The sequence below is a fragment of the Delphinapterus leucas genome, chromosome 20 (assembly GCF_059928025.1).
Source record: "Delphinapterus leucas isolate spDelLeu-1000000601 "Yukka" chromosome 20, BTC_Dleu_Yukka2, whole genome shotgun sequence".
NCBI lineage: Eukaryota > Metazoa > Chordata > Mammalia > Artiodactyla > Monodontidae > Delphinapterus > Delphinapterus leucas.
The window spans coordinates 10957894-10978010 of NC_143148.1; the positions used below are offsets into that span (position 1 = coordinate 10957894).

General features: G+C 41.7%; 1 protein-coding gene and 1 pseudogene across 1 annotated transcript; both read right to left on the reverse strand.

Moving 5' to 3' along the window:
- Positions 1–588: 588 nt before the first annotated feature.
- Positions 589–3095, reverse strand: LOC111180777 (recombining binding protein suppressor of hairless-like; annotated as a pseudogene).
- A 6980-nt stretch (positions 3096–10075) lies between these two features.
- ZNF233 (zinc finger protein 233) lies at positions 10076–18484 on the reverse strand. The gene is given in 5 exon segments (XM_022585465.2): positions 10076–11642; positions 11645–13384; positions 14742–14837; positions 15376–15502; positions 18365–18484. Coding segments are annotated over 5 exon segments (2007 nt in total). The 5' UTR covers positions 18380–18484; the 3' UTR covers positions 10076–11613.
- Positions 18485–20117: the final 1633 nt, after the last annotated feature.

The window sequence follows — 20117 nt, forward strand, 5'->3', positions numbered from 1 at the left end:
ACGCTCTGCCGAGCACGAACTCAAATTCCCGGCGCCCAGAAGGAAAGCAGGTGTTCAGCGTAAGCCGCATTATTTGTACAAAGAGTCAAGGCACAGTGAATCCCCGTTAACAGGAAATGGTGAGGGAACCCTACCAAAATCCAAGCTCCCAGATGTCCTTCATGACCTCGAAACAGGCCTTTCTACAGAAGGTGGTCTCAGACCTGCTATTAACTCTTTTCGGCATCGGAGCTCTTTGCTGGGAAGGGAGAAAACAGAATGCACCTGTGGTTTGGGATTAACTTTAGAGGTGTCAATTTATGCTTTTCAATATACACAGTTGACCCTTGAACAACTTGGGGGTTAGGAGCGCTGACCCTCCACTCAGTCAAAAATCTGAGTATAACTTATAGCTGGCCCTCCATATCCAAGGGCCCGCCATATTGGAAGTTCCCCATCTGTGGATTCAACCAACTGTGGATTGTGTATTTCTGTACTATTTACTATTTTCTTTTCATTAATGACTAAGTGGCCACATTTAATTCCAGGTAAATGTTAGAACCTCTTGGATTACAACTATAAATACATTTTTTTTTTAAAAAAGGAACACAGAAATAACTATCAACGGTGTCTGAGAATAGAGCCTAAGTCAATGTACGTTGCATGTATTACAGGCAAGGCAGAGGCATTTTTTTTAAAGCTTTTGCACAGACTTCAAATAATCTTAAAAGAAATATGCAGGCCTTTATAAGATTTGACTTGCTGAAATCACAACACCTTCCACTCATGAAAAGTCATAAGACTTCAGCTTTTAAAGAAAATAATAAAATAAAAAGAACAGTTCCAGCCTTAGACCAAAAAGACCTGGAGGAGTATGGTAATTAGATTAAACAAGCATGGTCAAGCTTGGCACCTGAATGCACTTAAGAGCAAACGCTCAAAGGGGGTGGGGAGGAGAACAACCTATTTGGTAACAAAGGTGTATTATATATACTGTGATATAAAAAAGCTATGATGAAAATGTACCTTTTGCTAAAGCTTATACAAGTTCCTTGGTCCATAAAAACTGTTAGATTTTCATCTTCTAGTCTGATTACCTTTTACTCCAGCCACATCTCTATTTCTTGCCCAGTTAAACAAAACCAAACACAAACCAACCAAACAAAAATAACAGCTGAAAAAAATCAATTTCCAAAAAGTTGTACATTTTGATGTTTTTTTGTTTGTTTGTTTTACTGTGGCTTCTGCACTTCAAATCAGCACTTGCAGGTAATGGGCTTTTTGAATAGTATCACTGGCTATGAAAAGTTTTCCCAAGAAACCACAGAAGATTCTTCATTTTTTCTTTCTTTTTTTTTTTGTCAACATTTGGCCGCACTCAAGTCAGTGTACGTCCTAGCAAAAAGACAGTATTTAGGACACAACTGTTGCTGTACATGATGTGACACTGGTCGAATTTGTGCTGACATTTGTGTAATTCCCCTTGCTGTTTGTGTTTGACTCATTAGGGGGCACTTGGCTGGAGTTGGCTTGAAGGATTGCTCCCGCCGCACTGCAATGTGGCTATGGCACCAGTTCTGGGGTGTAGGCCCTGGTTCTGGGGTGTTGGTGGAATAAATGATTTCATCATTATGGACCAAAGTCACTGGAACCTGGACTGGCTGCCGGAGCCCTCTCAACCTTCTCGGAATGCAGAAATGTCTGGGACAACACAGAGCATACTCTCTCCACGTCTGTACATAGTTTCAGCTTCTACATCCCCAAACCACACTCGTAAATTTGGAGTGAAATTCTGTCCTGTAAGTTCAAGCATTGCTACGTCCCCACTGCCATTCAGCTGAAGACTGTCTACAACAGGCATGGGTATGACTGGGGCAAGGACAGGGCCCATCGCCTGGTAAAATGTATACTCTGCCTTATCCGTACTATTGATTGTCCAGGAAGCGCCATCATTTATCATCTCTTTATTTGGTTCTTTTGGGCATGGAGTGGCCTGAAACTGAATTATTCTTTCTTGAGAAAGGCACAAGTACATTCTTTCTGTATCCTTAAGGTAAAAGGCACATTTATGGAGCTGTGACACAGGATCATGTGCATCCAGTAATGCGGTCTGCTTATCAACTTTCCTAATTATCAATCTTGGGAGTGCCATGCCAGTAACTGAACACACAAGTTTGACTGTTTGTCCATAATGGATGTTTCCATCGCGGTCTGTGAATTCTTCTCCTTCTGATTCATCATCATCTAAGAGATGAATGTAAAAGGCTCCCCACTGCTGAGAACTGGCATGGAAATTACCTCCTACATGCAAGGATCTGGTACTAACTGTCTGGGATGGAAGTCGATTAAACAGAGCCACCTTTGTTACCGAGGCGATGCATAAGTCAGCATTTTCCAATGACTGCTTCTTTTTGGAAGGTTTGGAGGTGACTTTTATCCGCTTGCTGAGGAACATACCAAAGCCATCACTATTGCCACAGAACGTCTTTACAGACAGCATGAAGTGCTTCCTCTTGTCTGAATCAGATATATACAATGTTTTGGCCGTGCAATAGTTCTTTCCTTCCAAGTTCAGCTGCTGCATTTCTTGGTCACTATTTCCCATTCCAATAAATGCACATGGTTGAGACTCTTGTTCAGAACAACCATCGCGTTCCATTTATTCTTTTTTTTTCCTTCCATCCACTGCTCATAAGATACACATAAGGAGGAGGGCAAAACAACCTTTTTTCATTTCCATATGACTTCTATGCAGCTTTTGCATGAAGAATAAGTACTGTTTGATCCCCTCGCTCTTTTTTTTTTTTTTTTTTTTTTTTGCGGTACGCGGGCCTCTCACTGTTGTGGCCTCTCCCGTTGCGAAGCACAGGCTCCGAACGTGCAGGCTCAGCGGCCATGGCTCACGGGCCCAGCTGCTCCGCAGCACGTGGGATCCTCCCGGACTGGGGCACAAACCCGTGTCCCCTGCATCAGCAGGCGGACTCCCAACCACTGCGCCACCAGGGAAGCCTCCCTCGCTCTTTTAAATAATTTCACATAGCTTCCCTAGTAAGTCATTTAGATGGAGGCGGCTCACCAAATTTTCTTTTAATCCACGCCATGGTACTTCAAGAATATGTTAAGGTAGGGCTTCCCTGGTGGCGCAGTGGTTGAGAGTCCTCCTGCCGATGCAGAAGACACGGGTTCGTGCCCCGGTCCGGGAAGATTCCACATGCCACGGAGCGGCTGGGCCCGTGAGCCATGGCCACTGGGCCTGTGCGTCCGGAGCCTGTGCTCCGCAACGGGAGAGGCCACAGCAGTGAGAGGCCCGTGTACCGCAAAAACAAACAAAAAAACAAACAAACAAACAAAAAAACATGTTAAGGTAAGCCACAGGCTGGAACACTTAGATGCCCCTCAAAACACCTCAGCCAGTGTATCTGTATCATTCTCCTTTCCTTTTGAGATAATAATGGTTCCGAAGAACTATAATGCTTCCATTTGAATGATAGTTTCATAATTTCAATGACTCATTAACATAACAAAAGACACCTTTATCACTCAGGAAATTCCATGGGTTTTAGGAGCTGTGAGCCAGGAACCTGTCACAACAGGCACCATCTTCCACAAACTCTCGCCAAAACTCCAACCCTCCTGTACTATTTACTACTGAAAAAAAAATCCACGTGTAAGTGGACCCATGCAGTCCAAACCCAAGTTCAAGGGTCAACTGTATGAAGAAATATAGGGGAAAAAATGTGTATTGGGACTTCCCTGGTGGCGCAGTGGTTAAGACTCCTTGCTTCCACTGCAGGGGGCACAGGTTTGACCCCTGGTTGGGGAACTAAGATCCTGCATGCTGTGCAGCATGGCCAAAAACCAAAAAAAAAAAAAAAAAAAAAAAAATGGGTATAAACACAATCACACACTCATCCCCTGCCGGTTCTGGGTATGAGAGAGCCCGGGAGCAGTGACTCTACAGTAACGAGTACACCTAGTACCCATATTTTGGCCTCTAATCACCATTCTCCACTACACGGAAGAAGGCCTCCTTGTTAAAAGGAGGGGCTAAGTTGGAGAAGGTCATTTCGAGGATGTGACCACTGGTTGACCCATGAGCTGGACTTGGGCAATTGGAGGCTCCTTGCCCCCTCCCCAGTCTTTGGAATATGCAGTCCACTTGCCCGCTCCCCACTAGAAGCTGCCTCCAGGACACAGCCTTGAGACAGTAAGATGTTGTTAAGACCATCTGGATTGAATACATGACTGAACCCAGTTAAGGCCTCTATATAAACTTTTAAGATTCTGGCAGGCGGGTGCAGAGATCTATTTGTCTTGCAGTCACCAAAGACAAGCCTTGTATGTGAGTTCCCTTATTAAACCTGCCACCTCCCAACCCTCTGTGTCTGGAGCTTCTGTTTCAGATTTCACCTAGGAGACTCCCAAGAGTGCAAATCAACAGGCTGGGGAAGTACAAGGTGAGCCTCACATGTCTTGTGCCAGAAAGTAAGGGGGTGATTAAAGAATGATGGGTACAAATTAAAAGGACACAGAAGCCAGCCTAAAGGGTTCCCATGGCCAAATCTGGGTTAATTTAAGGATCAAAATAAGTGACAGTAACTGATCATAACACATTGAATAGATTAGAAATCCAAGAGTCTAGATTATATTAATAAATCAGTTAATGAGAGTTTAATGAAAAGCAGGTATTTTCATGAACTCAAAGTACCACTCCACACACTACTTCCTGATTATAATGGAAAAAACTAGTAACTTTACAGTGAAAGGTCTAGCAGATATCATATGGGTCCAGTAATCGAAATTAACATCACCACAAATGGGATAAATAAAATTGTATGCCAAAAGAGCACATCATCACTTCTGTGATATTCTGGCCAAAGATGCATAAGCTGAATCTAATCACGAGGAAATATCAGACAAGTCCAAATTAAGGGATGTTCTACACAAGAACAAAAATAACATGTGATCTTCTAAAGTGTCGAGCTCATGGAAGTCTGAGAAACTATTCCATACTGAAGGAGGCTAACGTGCTGTAATGACTAAATGCACTGTGTGATCCTAGATTGGATAATTTTGCTATAAAGGACATTGTTGGGGCAATTGATGAAATGTGAATGGAATATGTGGATTAGATAGTAGTAATGTACAAATATTAATCTCCTGATGTTGGTTGTTATAAAATGATTGTGTAGAAAAATCCATATTTGTAATAATATACACTGAAGTATCCAGTGGTGATGGGGCATCATGATAGTCTCAGAGTTCAGGGAAGGAAAATCCCTTGTTACTGTACTTGTAAGTTTTATGTAAGTTTGAAAATAATTGTTTCAAAAATTTAAGGGGGGGATTGTAGAGTTACCTTCCTGTGTAATTATGAAATTAGCTGCTACTAAGACTTTTGTACTGGTTAGGATAGACTTGATACTTCAGATAACCCCTGAAATCTCAGTGTCTTAGTGCAAAAAAGATTTCTCACTCAAGTGATGTCCAACAGAGGTCAGGCAGTCCTTCATCTTGTGGCTACATATATGGAACAGGTGGCACCCATAATTCATGGCTAGAGATCACTGTGGAAGAGGAAGGAGAGAATCACCTGGAATATTTTTATGGGCAATGCCAGGAAGTGGTGCACATAATTTTTGTCCTCACTCCATTGGCCAGAATTCAATCATATGGCTCCAATCCATATTGGAGGATGTGAACATAGTCTTCTCATGTCCCTATAAAGAGAAAACAGTGTGTTGACCATATAGGAGTGTTTCTGTGATACTCTTAAAACATCACTTCAATAAACTTTCTCTCATGTGGTGGAGACTAATGAATTTAAGGGCCTGCGCATTGATTAAAGTTCTCACCACATTTTATTTATTTTATGAATACACTCTCTGATAACTTGTATGACCTGACATTAGAAAAAGAACATTAGGTTATTTTTCTAATACGGTCTGTTTAATAAATCTGAAGACTCACCCCAATTACAATTTTCTTCCTGTGTAGAAGGTATGGTAGCAGTTTGAGCATTGACGATAGCCGTGGCTACAACCATCACATTTATGGATTTTATTCTGCATAGATGTTTAATGATTGGGGAGACCGGAGGTATCTCTGGAATCCTTGCCATGCATGATACCAATAGAGTCCATCAACAGTGTAGGAAAACTGATGTCTTCCAAGAGTGAAGTGCTAACTGTAGCCCTTCCTGTAGCACGACCTTCATGGATTGGACATAAATAAGTGTGCATGCTGTTTACTAATACTTGAGGTGCAAATGAGGCCCCTACAACACTGTGCTATATTGTCTGTTGGTCACATGGGCATCATCACTTCTTTTTACGACTGAATCTGTTAAGGGCTCCCGTATTAAAAGAGAAGACAGGAACAGCATAGCTCAGAATCCCCTTCCCCAGGTGTTTCTTGGTGACAGTTGGCCATTGAAAAGGCACTCACATGAGACTTAGGAAGCATAGGAAGAAAAGGCATTATTCTCCAGAGGCAATTGCAGGAGGAATCGTGGACAGGCATGAGCTTCCAAGCATCCAAGTGAGCTTCTTAAGAATCATCCAGGGAATTCCCTGGTGATTCAGTGGTTAGGAGTCTGTGCTTTCACTGTTGAGAGCCCGGGGTCAATCCCTGGTCGGGGAGCTAATATCCCACAAGCCTCGTGGTGCGGCCAAAAAAAAGAAAAAAAAAACATCCATATTGATGCTGCTGTGAGTGTAACTGCTGTGTATGCTGAGCCACAGCTGTCATGCCAGCCAGGTGCAAAGGCAGCTTAGCTACTGAGGCTATTCTAGACGACAGCTTAGTTCCTTTTTCAGGCTCATTTGCTTTTGCTTTTCTGTTGAATGATTCCAATCATAAATAAAGCTTTTAATACTTAAAAAAATATATCACCCATATTGGTACTATAGACTGAGATAGCTTATGGGGCTTTCCGCATCTTCACCAGCTTCAGAGAAATCCCCTGAGTATCACTCATGTTGCTGCTGTAGACTGAGATTCTTGAGATTGGCAGCAGCTTCTAAGAAAGCTCTTGAGAACCCAGTTTGGCGCTGCAGGCTGGTGTTGGCTTCCCTGGTCAACGTTCCCTTAGCTCTTCCAAACGTGTGCGTGCCTCTTATTGCCTGTATTAAAAGCATTCATGCCTGCAGAAACTAACACAACGTTGTAAGTCCACTATACTCCAATAAGAATTATTACTCCATGGGAATTCCCTGGTGGTCCAGTGGTTAGGGTTCCGTGCTTCCACTGCAGGGGGCACGAGTTTGATCCCCGGTTGGGGAACTAAGATCTAGCATGCCATGTGGCAGGGCAAAAACAAATTATTACTCCCCGCCCCCCCCCCGCACAAAAAAAGCATTCATGCCTAGAATATACAGAGTGGCATCTGGTTCTCTATTGAACCCTGACAGGTCAAGTACTGACCATATGTATAGAATTTCTGTCCTCCTGTGCAGACTCTGATGAGTAAGAAAGTCTGAACTATTATTCAAAATAATAAACTCTTCACATGTATATGGTTTTCTTTTCCTCATGCACCTCTGATGAATAAGATGAGTTTCACATGAAGTCCTTAATATCTTTTTCCTATATATGGAAGCTTCTCTCCCATGTGGGTTCTGAGATGGACACGAAGATGTGAACTCCAAATAAGCCCTTACTCCACTCATCCCATTCATGGCTGTTTTCATTCTTATCACATTCATTATATTTACAGGATTCATCCCCTGAGAGAACACTCAGATGAGTGTGAAAACTCAGCTATATGCAAAATCCTTTCCATACACATAGCACTTGTAGGGTTTCTCCTCCTTATGGACTCCAGTGAATATGAAGGTATTTGCTCTCTCTGAAGCTCTTTCCACTGCTATTCACAGTAAGTCCTCCCTCCTGAGTGAAAACTAAGTGGACTTGAGGAATATCGCTTGAACTGAACTTGAAGAAACACTTTCCAGTCTTGCCGCATTTTAGGATTTCTCTCCAATGTTCACCTTCTAGTGGACACGATGGGAGTTCCTGTCAAATCCCTCTCCACATTCCTCACTTGTTTAGAATTTCTTTCCTATACTGTTGAAACACAAGTAAGTGACCTAAAGCCAAATCTCTTACCATGCACACTATACGTGTAAAACTATTATTCCCATGTGAACTCAATGGTGGCTGTAAGAGATGACTCCCTTCTAAAGCCCTTACCATATTTATACTGTTTTCTCCCTGAGAGAACAAATTGATGTCTGGGAATATATGAGCTGATCAAAATCATACCAACTATGTTCTCTGATCATAATGGAATCAAACTAGAAATTAAACTAAGAAGCAAAACAGAAAACTCTCCAAACATTTGGAAATGGAATGAAAATAAAAATACAACATATTAAAATCTAGGGGTGCTGAAAGGGAAATTCATGCCACTAAATGTTTACCTTAGTAAAGAGGAAAGGTCTCAAAACAATAGTCAAAATCCCACTCAGATAACTAGGAAAAGAGAAAAATAAATCAAAAGTAAGCACAAGAAAGGAAATAATAAAGAGCAGAAATAAGTACAATTAAAAACATAAAAATAAAGGAAAATCTATGAAACAAAAGCTGATTCTTTGAAAAGATCCATAAAATTGATAAGCTTCTAGCAAGACAAAGACATTACCAATATCAAGGATAAAATTGGGGATATAATTACAGATGTTGCAGCCAATAAAAACTTAATAAAGGACTTCTATGAACAACTCTATCCAGGTAAATTCAACAACTTAAGAGAAATAGACCAATCCTTTGAAAACCAAACTACCCAAATTCACCCAATATGAAATAATCTCAATAGTCCTATAACTATTGAAGAAATGTAATCCATAATTTTAAAACTTCCAAAAAAAGAAATCTCTAAGTCCAGATAGTTTCACTGGAGAATTCTACTAAACATTTGAAGAAGCATCAGCACCAATTATACACAATCTCTTCCAGAAAATAGAAGCCAATATTATCCTGATACCAAAATTAGAGACAGTACAAAAGAAAGGAAGAAAGAAAGAATGAAAGGAAGAAAGAAAGAAAGAAGTTTATTTAGTCTGTAGCTAAGTGAAAACTTGAAGCAATCATAGAAATATGACTGTTAATTATGTTAGGTGTGATAATAGCTTTCTGATCTTGTAAAAAATAGTCTATATTTAAGAGATGCCTATAGGTGTAAGAGATGCCATCAGGGATTTGCTTTAAATTATTTCAGCATGTAAGATAAAAAGGAAAAAGGGATAGATTAAGCAAATGTGGCAAAATCTTGACCATTGTTAAATTTGGGTGATGAATATATGGGGTCCATTTTATTTTCTCTTTTTGACTATTCTGGACGTTTTTCATAATTAAGAATTAAAATCTTGAATTTTTAAAGCCTGAATTTTACCAATACTGCCACTTGTATGAACTAGGGCAATGGTTTAACCCTTCCTCATGTTACAATGGGAATAATATTACTTACCTCACTGAGGCTTCAACATAGTAGGAATGGTGATCTTGAAGTATCCCTCAACGGATGTTAAGCTCTCTTTGTAAGAGTCATATCCCTTCTGAGAATGGACAAGATGTTTAACCAAGAAAGGAAATACTACTTTCTGGAATTTACTGAACTATCCCCCTTCTGGAAAAGGAGAAGGCAAATATGACAGAGAGCCCATAATACTAGGTCAGTGGGGATGAATGGAAAGCTGAATTCCCACTCCCCACCTCCCCACCTCACTCCCACCACCCACAGAGGTGAGGCAGTCCTAGGCAGTGCTCTAATGCCCCCTACTAGGCTGAATGGGGACAGCTGAACTTTCAGCAGCAAGGAGGTAGAGGCAGTTGGCCCTCTGCCACCCCCCCCACCAGCGCCCCCACTCCCACACACACAGTGTCAAAAGGGCCCAGAAGGAAGGTGAACTTCCATTCCCATTTGGACCTGTGTACTACACCTAAACAGGTGACTTCCTGACAAAAAAGATCAAATGGGATCCAAAGTCTTGCAACATTGTACCCCAAATATCCAGGATACAATAAAAAAAAAATCACCCATCATACCAAGAACCAGAACAATCAGAATTTGAATGAGAAAAAAACAATCAACAGACATCAATACCAAGACAATTTAGATGTTGGGATTATCTGAAAAGGATTTTGAAGTAATTACATAATCCTCCTTTTTGTCTCAGCTAGTTTGAGTTGGTTTTCTATTTCTTACAACTGAGAACATCCTAACGGTTATAAACATCCATGAGCTCCGGTAGCCCACCCCAGTGTATGGTGTTGGCCCTGGATTTCTGACAGTAACATGAAACTTGAGATACCATAGAACTTAAGCAACCAGTGTCCTGGAAGGTAAGGTCCAGAAGAAAAAAAAAATGTGAACAACTAGGTCCTACAGTATAGCACAGGGAACTCTACTCAATATTCTGTAATAACCTATAAAGGAAAAGAATCTGAAAAAGAATATATATATATACATATTATATATATATGAATTACTTTGTTGTGCAGTTGAAACTAACACAACATTGCAAATTAGCTATACTCAAAAAAAAACAACAAAGCAAAACAGCTGTGGGAAACTGTCCACTACCTCCAGTAAATATACACCTGAGTAAACGGTTCAAACAAGCAAACTTGAAAAATACAGAAGCATCTGAGAAGCATGGAGTGCTGTCCAAAACGCTCTGTGCCTTAACAGCTTAGTTCAACATCCAAAATGCATATTATAATATGTTCTCCCTTCTTTGTAGACCCCTTGACAGGAAGCTTTATGGAATGAAAACCAAGTTTTTCTTTTTCCATTCGGTCTTTTTCTGTCACCAAAGACCCAACAAAAGAAAAATAGTGAAACTTACACTATACACAACTGATGGTACACTGTCCAGAGAAAGTCTTAAATGATGCAATAAAAAATCGAGCCCTTTACTGCTTGAAAAGTGAAGCTGAGCAGGATAGGAGCCAATGGCAAAAATCTAACACTCAAATTGTAGACTGCATGATTTAACATATTTTTATTAAATTATCATTTCCTTGAATTAATTTTTAAGGTTTCTTCCAAGAATCCTTTTCCTAGTACAATTTATCGTGACTACTTGGGATTGAGCTAACATTTTCAAATGTTTGTCCTATTCCTCTCCTTCAAGTGAGACAAAGTCCAGGGCACCTGCTCTGTTTGGCACTGGTTCCAGGTCACGGTCATACAAGCAGTATACAGACCTCCTGCCCCCATGGAGCTTACATTCTAGTGGACATGGATTTTGTCATGTCCATCATTATACTTTTCCTGAAGTCCTGACGGTACTTCTCATTTTTAAAGCTTCTCCCCCACGTAGATTCTATTGAATGTAAAGGTTCTGACTGAAACCTACTGCACCATCCTTACAAGGTTTCTCTGCTGTGCATTCTCTTGAGAATTGTGACATTTTGGGCTCTGCTGGACACACTGGCCATACTCATACAACAAATAGGTCTCCTCCAATGGAATTCGGATGACTGTAAAAAAAAGCAGCTCCCTCCTGAATGCTTAAAATACAACATTTTATAAACAGCCCCTGTTGTGGGTGTTTTCTGATGAAAATGAGAAGTCTAAATTCTGAAGAACACTTTTATCACACTCTGCATGTACTGGATTGATCACCACTATGGACTCTCTGATGAACCTGAAGACACGAACTCTTGCTAAAGCCCTTACCACAGTCAAAACATTTGTAGGGTTTCTCTCCTGTATGGACCCTCCGATGGGCTTGAAGATGGGAGGTCTGACTGAAGCTCTTCCCACACATGCCACACTTATAGGGTTTCTCTCCCGTGTGGATCCTCTGATGAACGTGAAGGTACGAGTTCCAGATGAAGCCTTTCCCACATTCTTCACACTTGTAGGGTTTCTCCCCTGTATGGACTCTCTGATGGGCTTGAAGATGGGAGCTCCAACTGAAACCCTTCCCACACACATCGCACGTGTACGGTTTCTCTCCAGTGTGGACCCGCTGGTGGTCTTGAAGATGTGAGCTCTGACTGAAGCCTTTCCCACATGTGTCACATCTGTAGGGCTTCTCTCCTGTGTGGACTCTCTGATGGGCCTGAAGATGGGAAATCTGACTGAAATCCTTCCCACATGTGTCACATCTGTAGGGTTTCTCTCCCGTGTGGACTCTCTGATGGGCCTGAAGATGGGAATTCCGGCTGAAGCTCTTATTACACACATCACATTGGTAGGGTTTCTCGCCGGTGTGGATTCTCTGATGGGCTTGAAGGTTGGAGGCCTTACTGAAGTCTTTCCCACATACCTTGCATTTATATGGTTTTTCTCCAGTGTGAACTCTCTGAAGAGGACCAGAGCTCTGACTGAATATCCTGTCATATGCCTTCCATTTGGACGTTTTGTCTTGAGGGTAGGCTGTCTGATGGGCTTGAATTTGTGATGTCTCATTGAAGCCTTTACCACACAGCTCACATTTCCAGGATTTCTCGCCAGTGTTGTCTACACAGTGACTGTTGAGGTCTAAGCTATGACTGGAGCCCTTCCCACACCTGCCACTCCTACACAGATTCTCCCCCGGGTGAATGGGCTCATGAGTGGGAAGGGAGGAGTTCTGATTGAAGCTCTCAGCAGCACACACCCCAGATGTGTAGGGTTTCTCCCCTGGGTTGACTCTCTGATGGGTCTCCGGATGTGAGCTCTGACCCAAGTCCACCCCACACCCATCATTCCCACTGTGTTTCCCTCCTCTGTGAACACTGTAATGAATGTGAAACACTGAGTTATACGTGGTGCCCTTCCCACACTCACTACACACGTGGGGCTTCTCTCCTACACGCAACTGCTGATGAAGTTCAACATCATAGCCAAGGCTGACACCTTTTCCAGTCTCATCAGAGGTCTGCTCTCCTGAGTGGATGATACTATGCTGGGATGTGTTCTTCACAAAGTCTTTTCCATGATTATTGTGGCCACAAGCCTTCTCGCTTTTGTGTACTTCCTGATTGCCATGGTGATGAGAGATCCTTCTCATGACACAGTGATCACACTGACACAGTTTATCTTTTATGTCAATTTGCTGACACCTACTCTGATAATTCTGTGACTCTCTCAGATACATTTTTCTCCAGAAATCCCAGGATGTCTGAGTTGGAGACTCTTGATTTTTGATACTTGTGGAACTCTCTCCTTGAAGCTTTCCTACATAGTTCTCATCTTCAGGAAGCTGAGTAGATTCTCCTGACCACGCCTCACAGGAGGAATCATCTTGTTTTGGCAACTTCTTGCCTTGCAGATTTATTATTGAGTCCTGAGTTCTGGTTAATTTACTTGTAAACTGTTCCCATATCTGCCAGCACATAAGGCCTTCATGTAAAAGCTGTCTTAATCCTGCTTCTTGAAGCGTCTCTATCTCATTTTGGTTCCCGTGTCCTGGAAGGATAAAGAGAATTCAGAGATGAAAGTGAGGATAAGTTCAGGGACAAAAAAATATTTCACAGGTCGACTGTGCTGGGAGACCCTATTCAACCAGTGGAGAGTTCAGCTGGACTCTGTCTTTGTTTTTTCTGTTTTTTCATGCTTACGGAAACAAAGAGCTGATAAGTAGTAGCCTCCTATTCACTACGTGTTAATGAGACTCATTTAGAACTAATGTACCAAGACTTATGTATGAGGTCAAAATTAGAAATACAGTGCTACCGAGCAGGGGACTTGCTCAGCAAAAGTGAAAAGAAAAGATTTGCAAAGGGAAACATCTCCTCTGTCCTGATAATGAACCCATGAGATGATAACTTTATTTCCTTAATTCAGCCATTATATGCACATGTTAATACATAAGCTAGATTTGAGAGAATTCCTCTTTATTTCAATGATGTCCTAATATATAATATTCAACTAGTGAACATTATAACTGGGAATAAAAACTAGAAAACTTATTCCCTTAACTGACACATCCTATGGGAGTAAAAAATCCTATGATAATTATTGCCGCTTAATTTGGCTGAATTTTCTGATAAGCCTGAATGGCTAATATTATCTTCCAGGTTTTGTAGATATGAATCTGCAAATACCAAAAGTCGCTGTGGTAGCCAGCATCCAAGACAATCTCCAGGAGGTATCCACACCCTATTGAAGTCCCCTCCACAACCTTTCAGGATTGGCCTGCAAAGCCAACAGGATATGGCAGACGTGATGGTATGTCACTTCCAAGGTTATGTCATAAAAGACACTTTGATTTCTGCCTTCTACTCCCTTGGGTGTAACTAGCTTGGGGAAACCAGCTGCCACGTTTTGAGGACATTCAGGCAGCCCTAGGGAGAGGCCTGTTTGGTAAAGAACTGAGGCCTCCTGCCAACAGCCAGGGAAGAACTGAGGCCTCCTGTCAACAACCCTGTGAATGAGCTCATCTTGGAAGCACATCCCTTGAGGCCCATCAAGCCTTCAGAGGATTGCAGCTCATGCAGACTCCTTGAGATCTTATGAGATCATGAGCCAGAACTACCCTAAGCTGCCCCCAGATTCCTGACTCACAGAAACTATAATGCCTGTAGCTCTAAACTGCAAAGTTTAAGAGCAATTTGTTATACAGCAATTGATGGCTAATACAAGTACCATAGAAATTAAAATTAGATTAGGCATTCATCAGAAGATTAACAGTGTTCTGAAATAATCCTTTCACCATACTGATATATTCTCCACTCATGAGCTGTCTGCAGGAGGAGTGGGCAGTGAGATCCACTTAGCACCATTCTCTGTGATCTGCAAGGACTCAGACCTGCATGGTTCTCACCTGAACACCCAGCTCCTTGGGCTTCTGGCTCCATCACCCAAAGCTTCTTTTTTCTCCCCAGCTGTAGTATCATATCTAATTTGAAAGGTAGATATCCTGTGAAAAAGAAATGGCACATGTGTAAGGTGAGTACACTAAAGGCAAAATTTTTAATTCCAATTCTACAATCTTCATGCACTGTAAGTAGTATTTTTCCAAATTCTGATCATGACCTGTTGTACTAAATACCTCTTATGCTGTGATCTGGTAGACAAATACACAGATGTACATCACCGAATCGAGGGATCGAATGACTCAATCCTAACCACTATCTACTTTTATCACATCTCCTTTCCTGTCTTTAACTCACAATTTCTGTTGCACTATATGCAGTTCCTGACAAGAAGCTATGCTATTCCGTCCTATTTCATTAAATGCAATAATGACGCAATTTGCTAATTGACTTTAAAACCCCACCAAGATGTCGCAACTACAATTTGAGAAAATAGACAAGGTAGAGATGAGATGTCCCACTGGGATGAGGAAATTCAGGGCCCCAGATTCAGGGAAGCATTTCAAGAGCCCCAAGTCTTAAACGTTTGAAACCAAGGCACTTCTGAGGGTTGACACTGAGTCACAGGGTGCCCGTCCTCACCCACTGAGACCAGGTTCCGGAAGTTCTCCAGCATCACGTCTTGGTACAGCTTCCTCTGAGTGGAGTCCAGCAGCCCCAGCTCCTCCTTGGTGAAGGTCACAGCCACGTCCTTGAAGGACACTGGCTCCTATGACATCAAGCACACACACAGCCTCAATCTTATGATCAGTGGCCACTGGGAGAGGGACGGCACTTAGTGGGTGGAGAGGGTGGGTGGGAAGTTGTTCTAGATCCTGGGGACCTTGAGTCTACCTTATGTAGTTTCCTCCTCTTCTCCAGTCCGCATGTCAATGCCACATGCTAAATACTGAAATATATTTATGATCATTGACTTTTTTTTTTTTTTTTGGCCATGCCTCACGGCACGCAGGATGTAGGATCTTAGTTCCCTGACCAGGGATGGAACCTGTGCCCCCTGCAGTGGAAGTGCAGAGTCCTAACCACTGGACCACTGGGGAATTCCCTTATGATAGTTGCTTTAAAATCCTGATCAGATGGATGAAACTTGAAGACATTATGCTAAGTGAAGCCAGCCAGTCACAAAAGGATTATGTGTATGATTCCACTTATATGAGATACCCAGAGTAGTCACATATATAGAGACAGGAAGTAAAGTGATGTTTGCAAGAGACTGGGGGGTGTGGGGGATAGGGAACTACTGTTTAATGGGTATGAAATTCCACTTTGAGAAGATGAAAACAGTTCTGGAGATGTGTGGTGGTGATGGTTGCACAACAGTGTGAATGTACTTAATACCACTGAACTGTACACTTAAAAATAGTTTGAATGGTAAATTTTATGTTATGTATATATATATATATATATATATATATAGAAATTATTTTATTTTTGGCTGCACTGGGTCTTAGTTGTGGCACATGGGATCTTTAGTTGCGGCATGCAGGCTCTTACTTGCGGCATGCAGGTAGGATCTGCTTCCCCAACCAGGGATTGAACCCGGGCCCCCTGCATTGGGAGCATGGAGTCTTACTCACTGGACCACCAGGGAAGTCCCTGTTATGTATATTTTACCACAATAAAAGATGTCCACCAAGAGGTAAATGAATAACCAAATTGTGGTATATCCATGCAATGAAATACTATGCAGCAATAAAAAGGAACAAATTATTGACCTGTATTCAAAAACATTCTGATGAACAAATGAAGCCAGACACAAGAAGAGCATATACTGTATAATTCCATTAATGTGAAACTCAAGAAACGATGAATCTGATCTGGAGTGACATAAAGTAAATCAGTTATTGCCTACAGCCAGGGATGTGGGATTGGGATTAACTGGGGCACCAGGTAACCTTTTTGGTGATGGAAATGATCTACATCTAGATTGTGGCAGTGGTCATGTGGGTATGTATATTTGTCAAAATTGATCAAATACATTTTTATATGTATATTACATGTAAATTTCACCTCAAAAATGATTTTAAAAGACAAAATTAGGAAAACAAATCGACAAATCACAGAATGGAAAAAAAATATAGTACGTATATCTAACAAAGGACTTGAACTCACAAAACATAAAGAACTCCTCAATAATAAAAAGTAGCCACATTTTTAAATGGGCAAATGACTTTAACGAACTTTTCATAAAGGGTATGCCAATTGCAAAAACCCATGAAAAAGTATTCAACGTCATGTATCATGAGGGAAATACAAATTACAGTCACGGTGAGATGTCATTTCATTAGAATGGCTAAAATAAAAAAGATCTACAACACCAAATGGCAGCAAAGAGGTAGAACGAACTGGAACTTTCATGCACCGCTGAAAAGTTGTTAAATGGTACAAGCACTGTGGAAAACAGTATATATTCATCTACCACTTCTAGATGTTTACCCAAGAGATATGAAAACATATGTCCTCAAGACCTGCGCAGAATGCTCATGGGAGCTTTATGCATTAACAATTAAAAGCTGCAAACAACTCAAAGGTCCTTCAAAAGGATAAGCAAACTGATATATTCATAAAATGGAATATAATAAAAAAGGAATGAATTACTGACACCTGCAACAGCACAGATGAATCTCAAAAACTTTATGCGGGGTGAAAGAAGCCAGACACAAGAGTACATACACTATGATTTCACTGATTATATTTAATTTGAAAACAAGTAAATCTAGTGATATGATGACAGATCAGAACAGTAGATGCTTCCCGGGGGTAAGAAACTGTCTTGAAAGAGACATGAGAGAAACTTTTGGGGTAATGTAGGTAATGTAAATGTTCTATTTCTTGTTTTGTGTAGTGGGTTAATGCAATTATACAACTTGCAAAATGGGGTATACAACTGTCATTGACCTGTAATTTTTGTAAGTAAATTATATTCCATTTTTTAAAGCCCTATGCAAAAATGTTATGAATCAAAGCAAAACTTAGTCAGAGGTACAGCAGTCTGTATGCTTAACTGTAGCTTCTGAAATGTTAGAAAAAAAATAGAAAGCCTTCTCAGACAATACACAGAAGAATATTGAGTCATAAAAACTCAAGTGTTAACATTAAGTGAAAAAATAAAATTGAAAATTATACATATACTGTGATTATAATTATATTAAGTATAACTGATTCACAAGCAGTGTAGTAGTTTGGGTTTTCAAAATTTCTTGATATCTGTGGATTTCTGTACTCTTATTTTTGAAATGAAAATGATAAAATAAAACAAACCAAAACCAAAAATAAAAACTAGAACCAATAAAAAAGCAAGTACCTGGGAATTCCCTGGTGGTCCAGTGGTTAGAACTCAGCATTTTTACTGCAGTGGGCTCGGGTTTTATCCTTGGTCAGGGAACTAAGATCTCGCAAGCCACGCATGGTACAGCAAAAAAAAAAAAAAAAAAAACAAACCCAAAAAGGCAAGTACCTGGCATATAACGAACACATGTTTTCTTCCTTTATCCTTCCCATGGGAGAGAAAAAGTATGTATCTAATCTTTGAGAAAAGAGATGTAATTTTAAGAGATAAAACTCAACTCACCTGGAACTTGGTCATTTTCTCCAGCCCCTTCTGGGGAAGGGCAGAGTCCTGGGAAGACACAACTGGCAAAGGAGAAGGAAGCCATGAGACGTAGGTCCAAGCCCAAGTGGTGGCTCTGTGTGAATCACTAGCCCCCCAGCCAGGGGCTCCTGTGCAGTGAACGATCTGCTCAAGTCTCAGCAGTGAGGCTCACACAAGAGTCCCTTGTGGTGGCTCCCAGGGTTCAGGGTCATCATTCTCGCCCTGGGTATCAGGGGAAAATGAAAGGCAGTGGAATGTACCGGTATGAGAGTGCACTCTGGGCCAACAGGTCTGGGGTCAATCCGGGTACTGCTACTGTGACATAATATACTGGTTCCCGCTCCCAGCTCCTGACACGGGGCTCCTGAAATCCTCATAATTTCCTGGTTGCTAGGAGTGTCTTTTGTTCTAATGAGGTGACTCTTGGGGGGGCTCCTGGATGGGGACTGGTCAGCAGAAAGGTCAAAGCTTGATTAGATGGCTTGGAATGTTCAGCCGCATCCCCTACTGTCCAGGGAGGGGAGGGGCTGGAAATGGAGTTAAGAGTTCATCATGCCCAAGTGAGGAAGCCTCCATAAAATCCCAATAGTATGGGGTTCGCCTTATGTCATATCATTTAACAAACTAGCAAATGTTAAGCGTTTCTCTGAGTTCTGCGAGCTGCACCAGCAAATAACTGACTCCAAAGTGGAAGAGTCTTGCAAACCTCTGATTTGCAGCCAAGTCAGACAGAAGTTGTGGGTAACCTGGGGGCCTTCTACTTGCAAACGGCATCTGAGGTGGGGGAGGGCGATCTCGTGGGACTGAGCCCTTAACCTGTGGGATCTGAAGCTATCTCCAGGAAAAGAGTGTCTGAATTGAGCTAAGTTGTAGGGCACCCAGCTGGTAAAGTAGAATTAATTGCTTGGCGTGGGGAAAAACCCACCCACATCTGGTGTCAGAAACGTTGTGAAGGTGCTAGGAGTGTGAGAATAGAGAGGAACACAGGAGGAAGACTGAATTGTTCTTACAGAGCTACTAACACTGCTTAAGTTAATTAACCTCCCTCTGCCTCAGATCTATCACCTGCAAAATGAGAACAGTGCTTCCTTACAGGATTGCTCAAATGTGCAAGTCAAACGTGTGAATAGATGGAAACTTATAACTGATTCCACTTCAGAAAAGCAGGTAAATATTATACATCACAAAACTGCTCTTGCAGTGGCTTCTCTTGTTGGGGACCACGGGCTCTAGGCACGTGGGCTTCAGTAGTTGTGCCATGCGGGCTCAGTAGTTGTGGCTCGCAGGCTCTAGAGCACAGGCTCAGTAGTTGTGGTGCATGGGCTTAGTTGCTCTGCGGCATGTGGGATCTTCCTGGACCAGGGCTTGAACCTGTGTCCCCTGCATTGGCAGGCGGATTCTTAACCACTGTGCCACCAGGGAAGCCCCAAGGGGTCTTTTTTAACATCCATATTTCACTTTTATCTCTGATAAGTCCATAGTTCTGATTGGCTATATTACTTAATAATTTCTGGCCCTGTAATGATGATTCATTGATACCAGTATCTGGTTTTGTAAAAAGTATAAATACTTGCGAATTTTCTTCATGCAGCCAGAAGAGTCTCAATGGCACATCCCCCTCTGCCATGCTGACTGTAGTAAAGAAAAACTACTTTTTTTTTTTTTGCTGTACGCGGGCCTCTCACTGTTGTGGCCTCTCCCGTTGCAGAGCACAGGCTCTGGACGCGCAGGC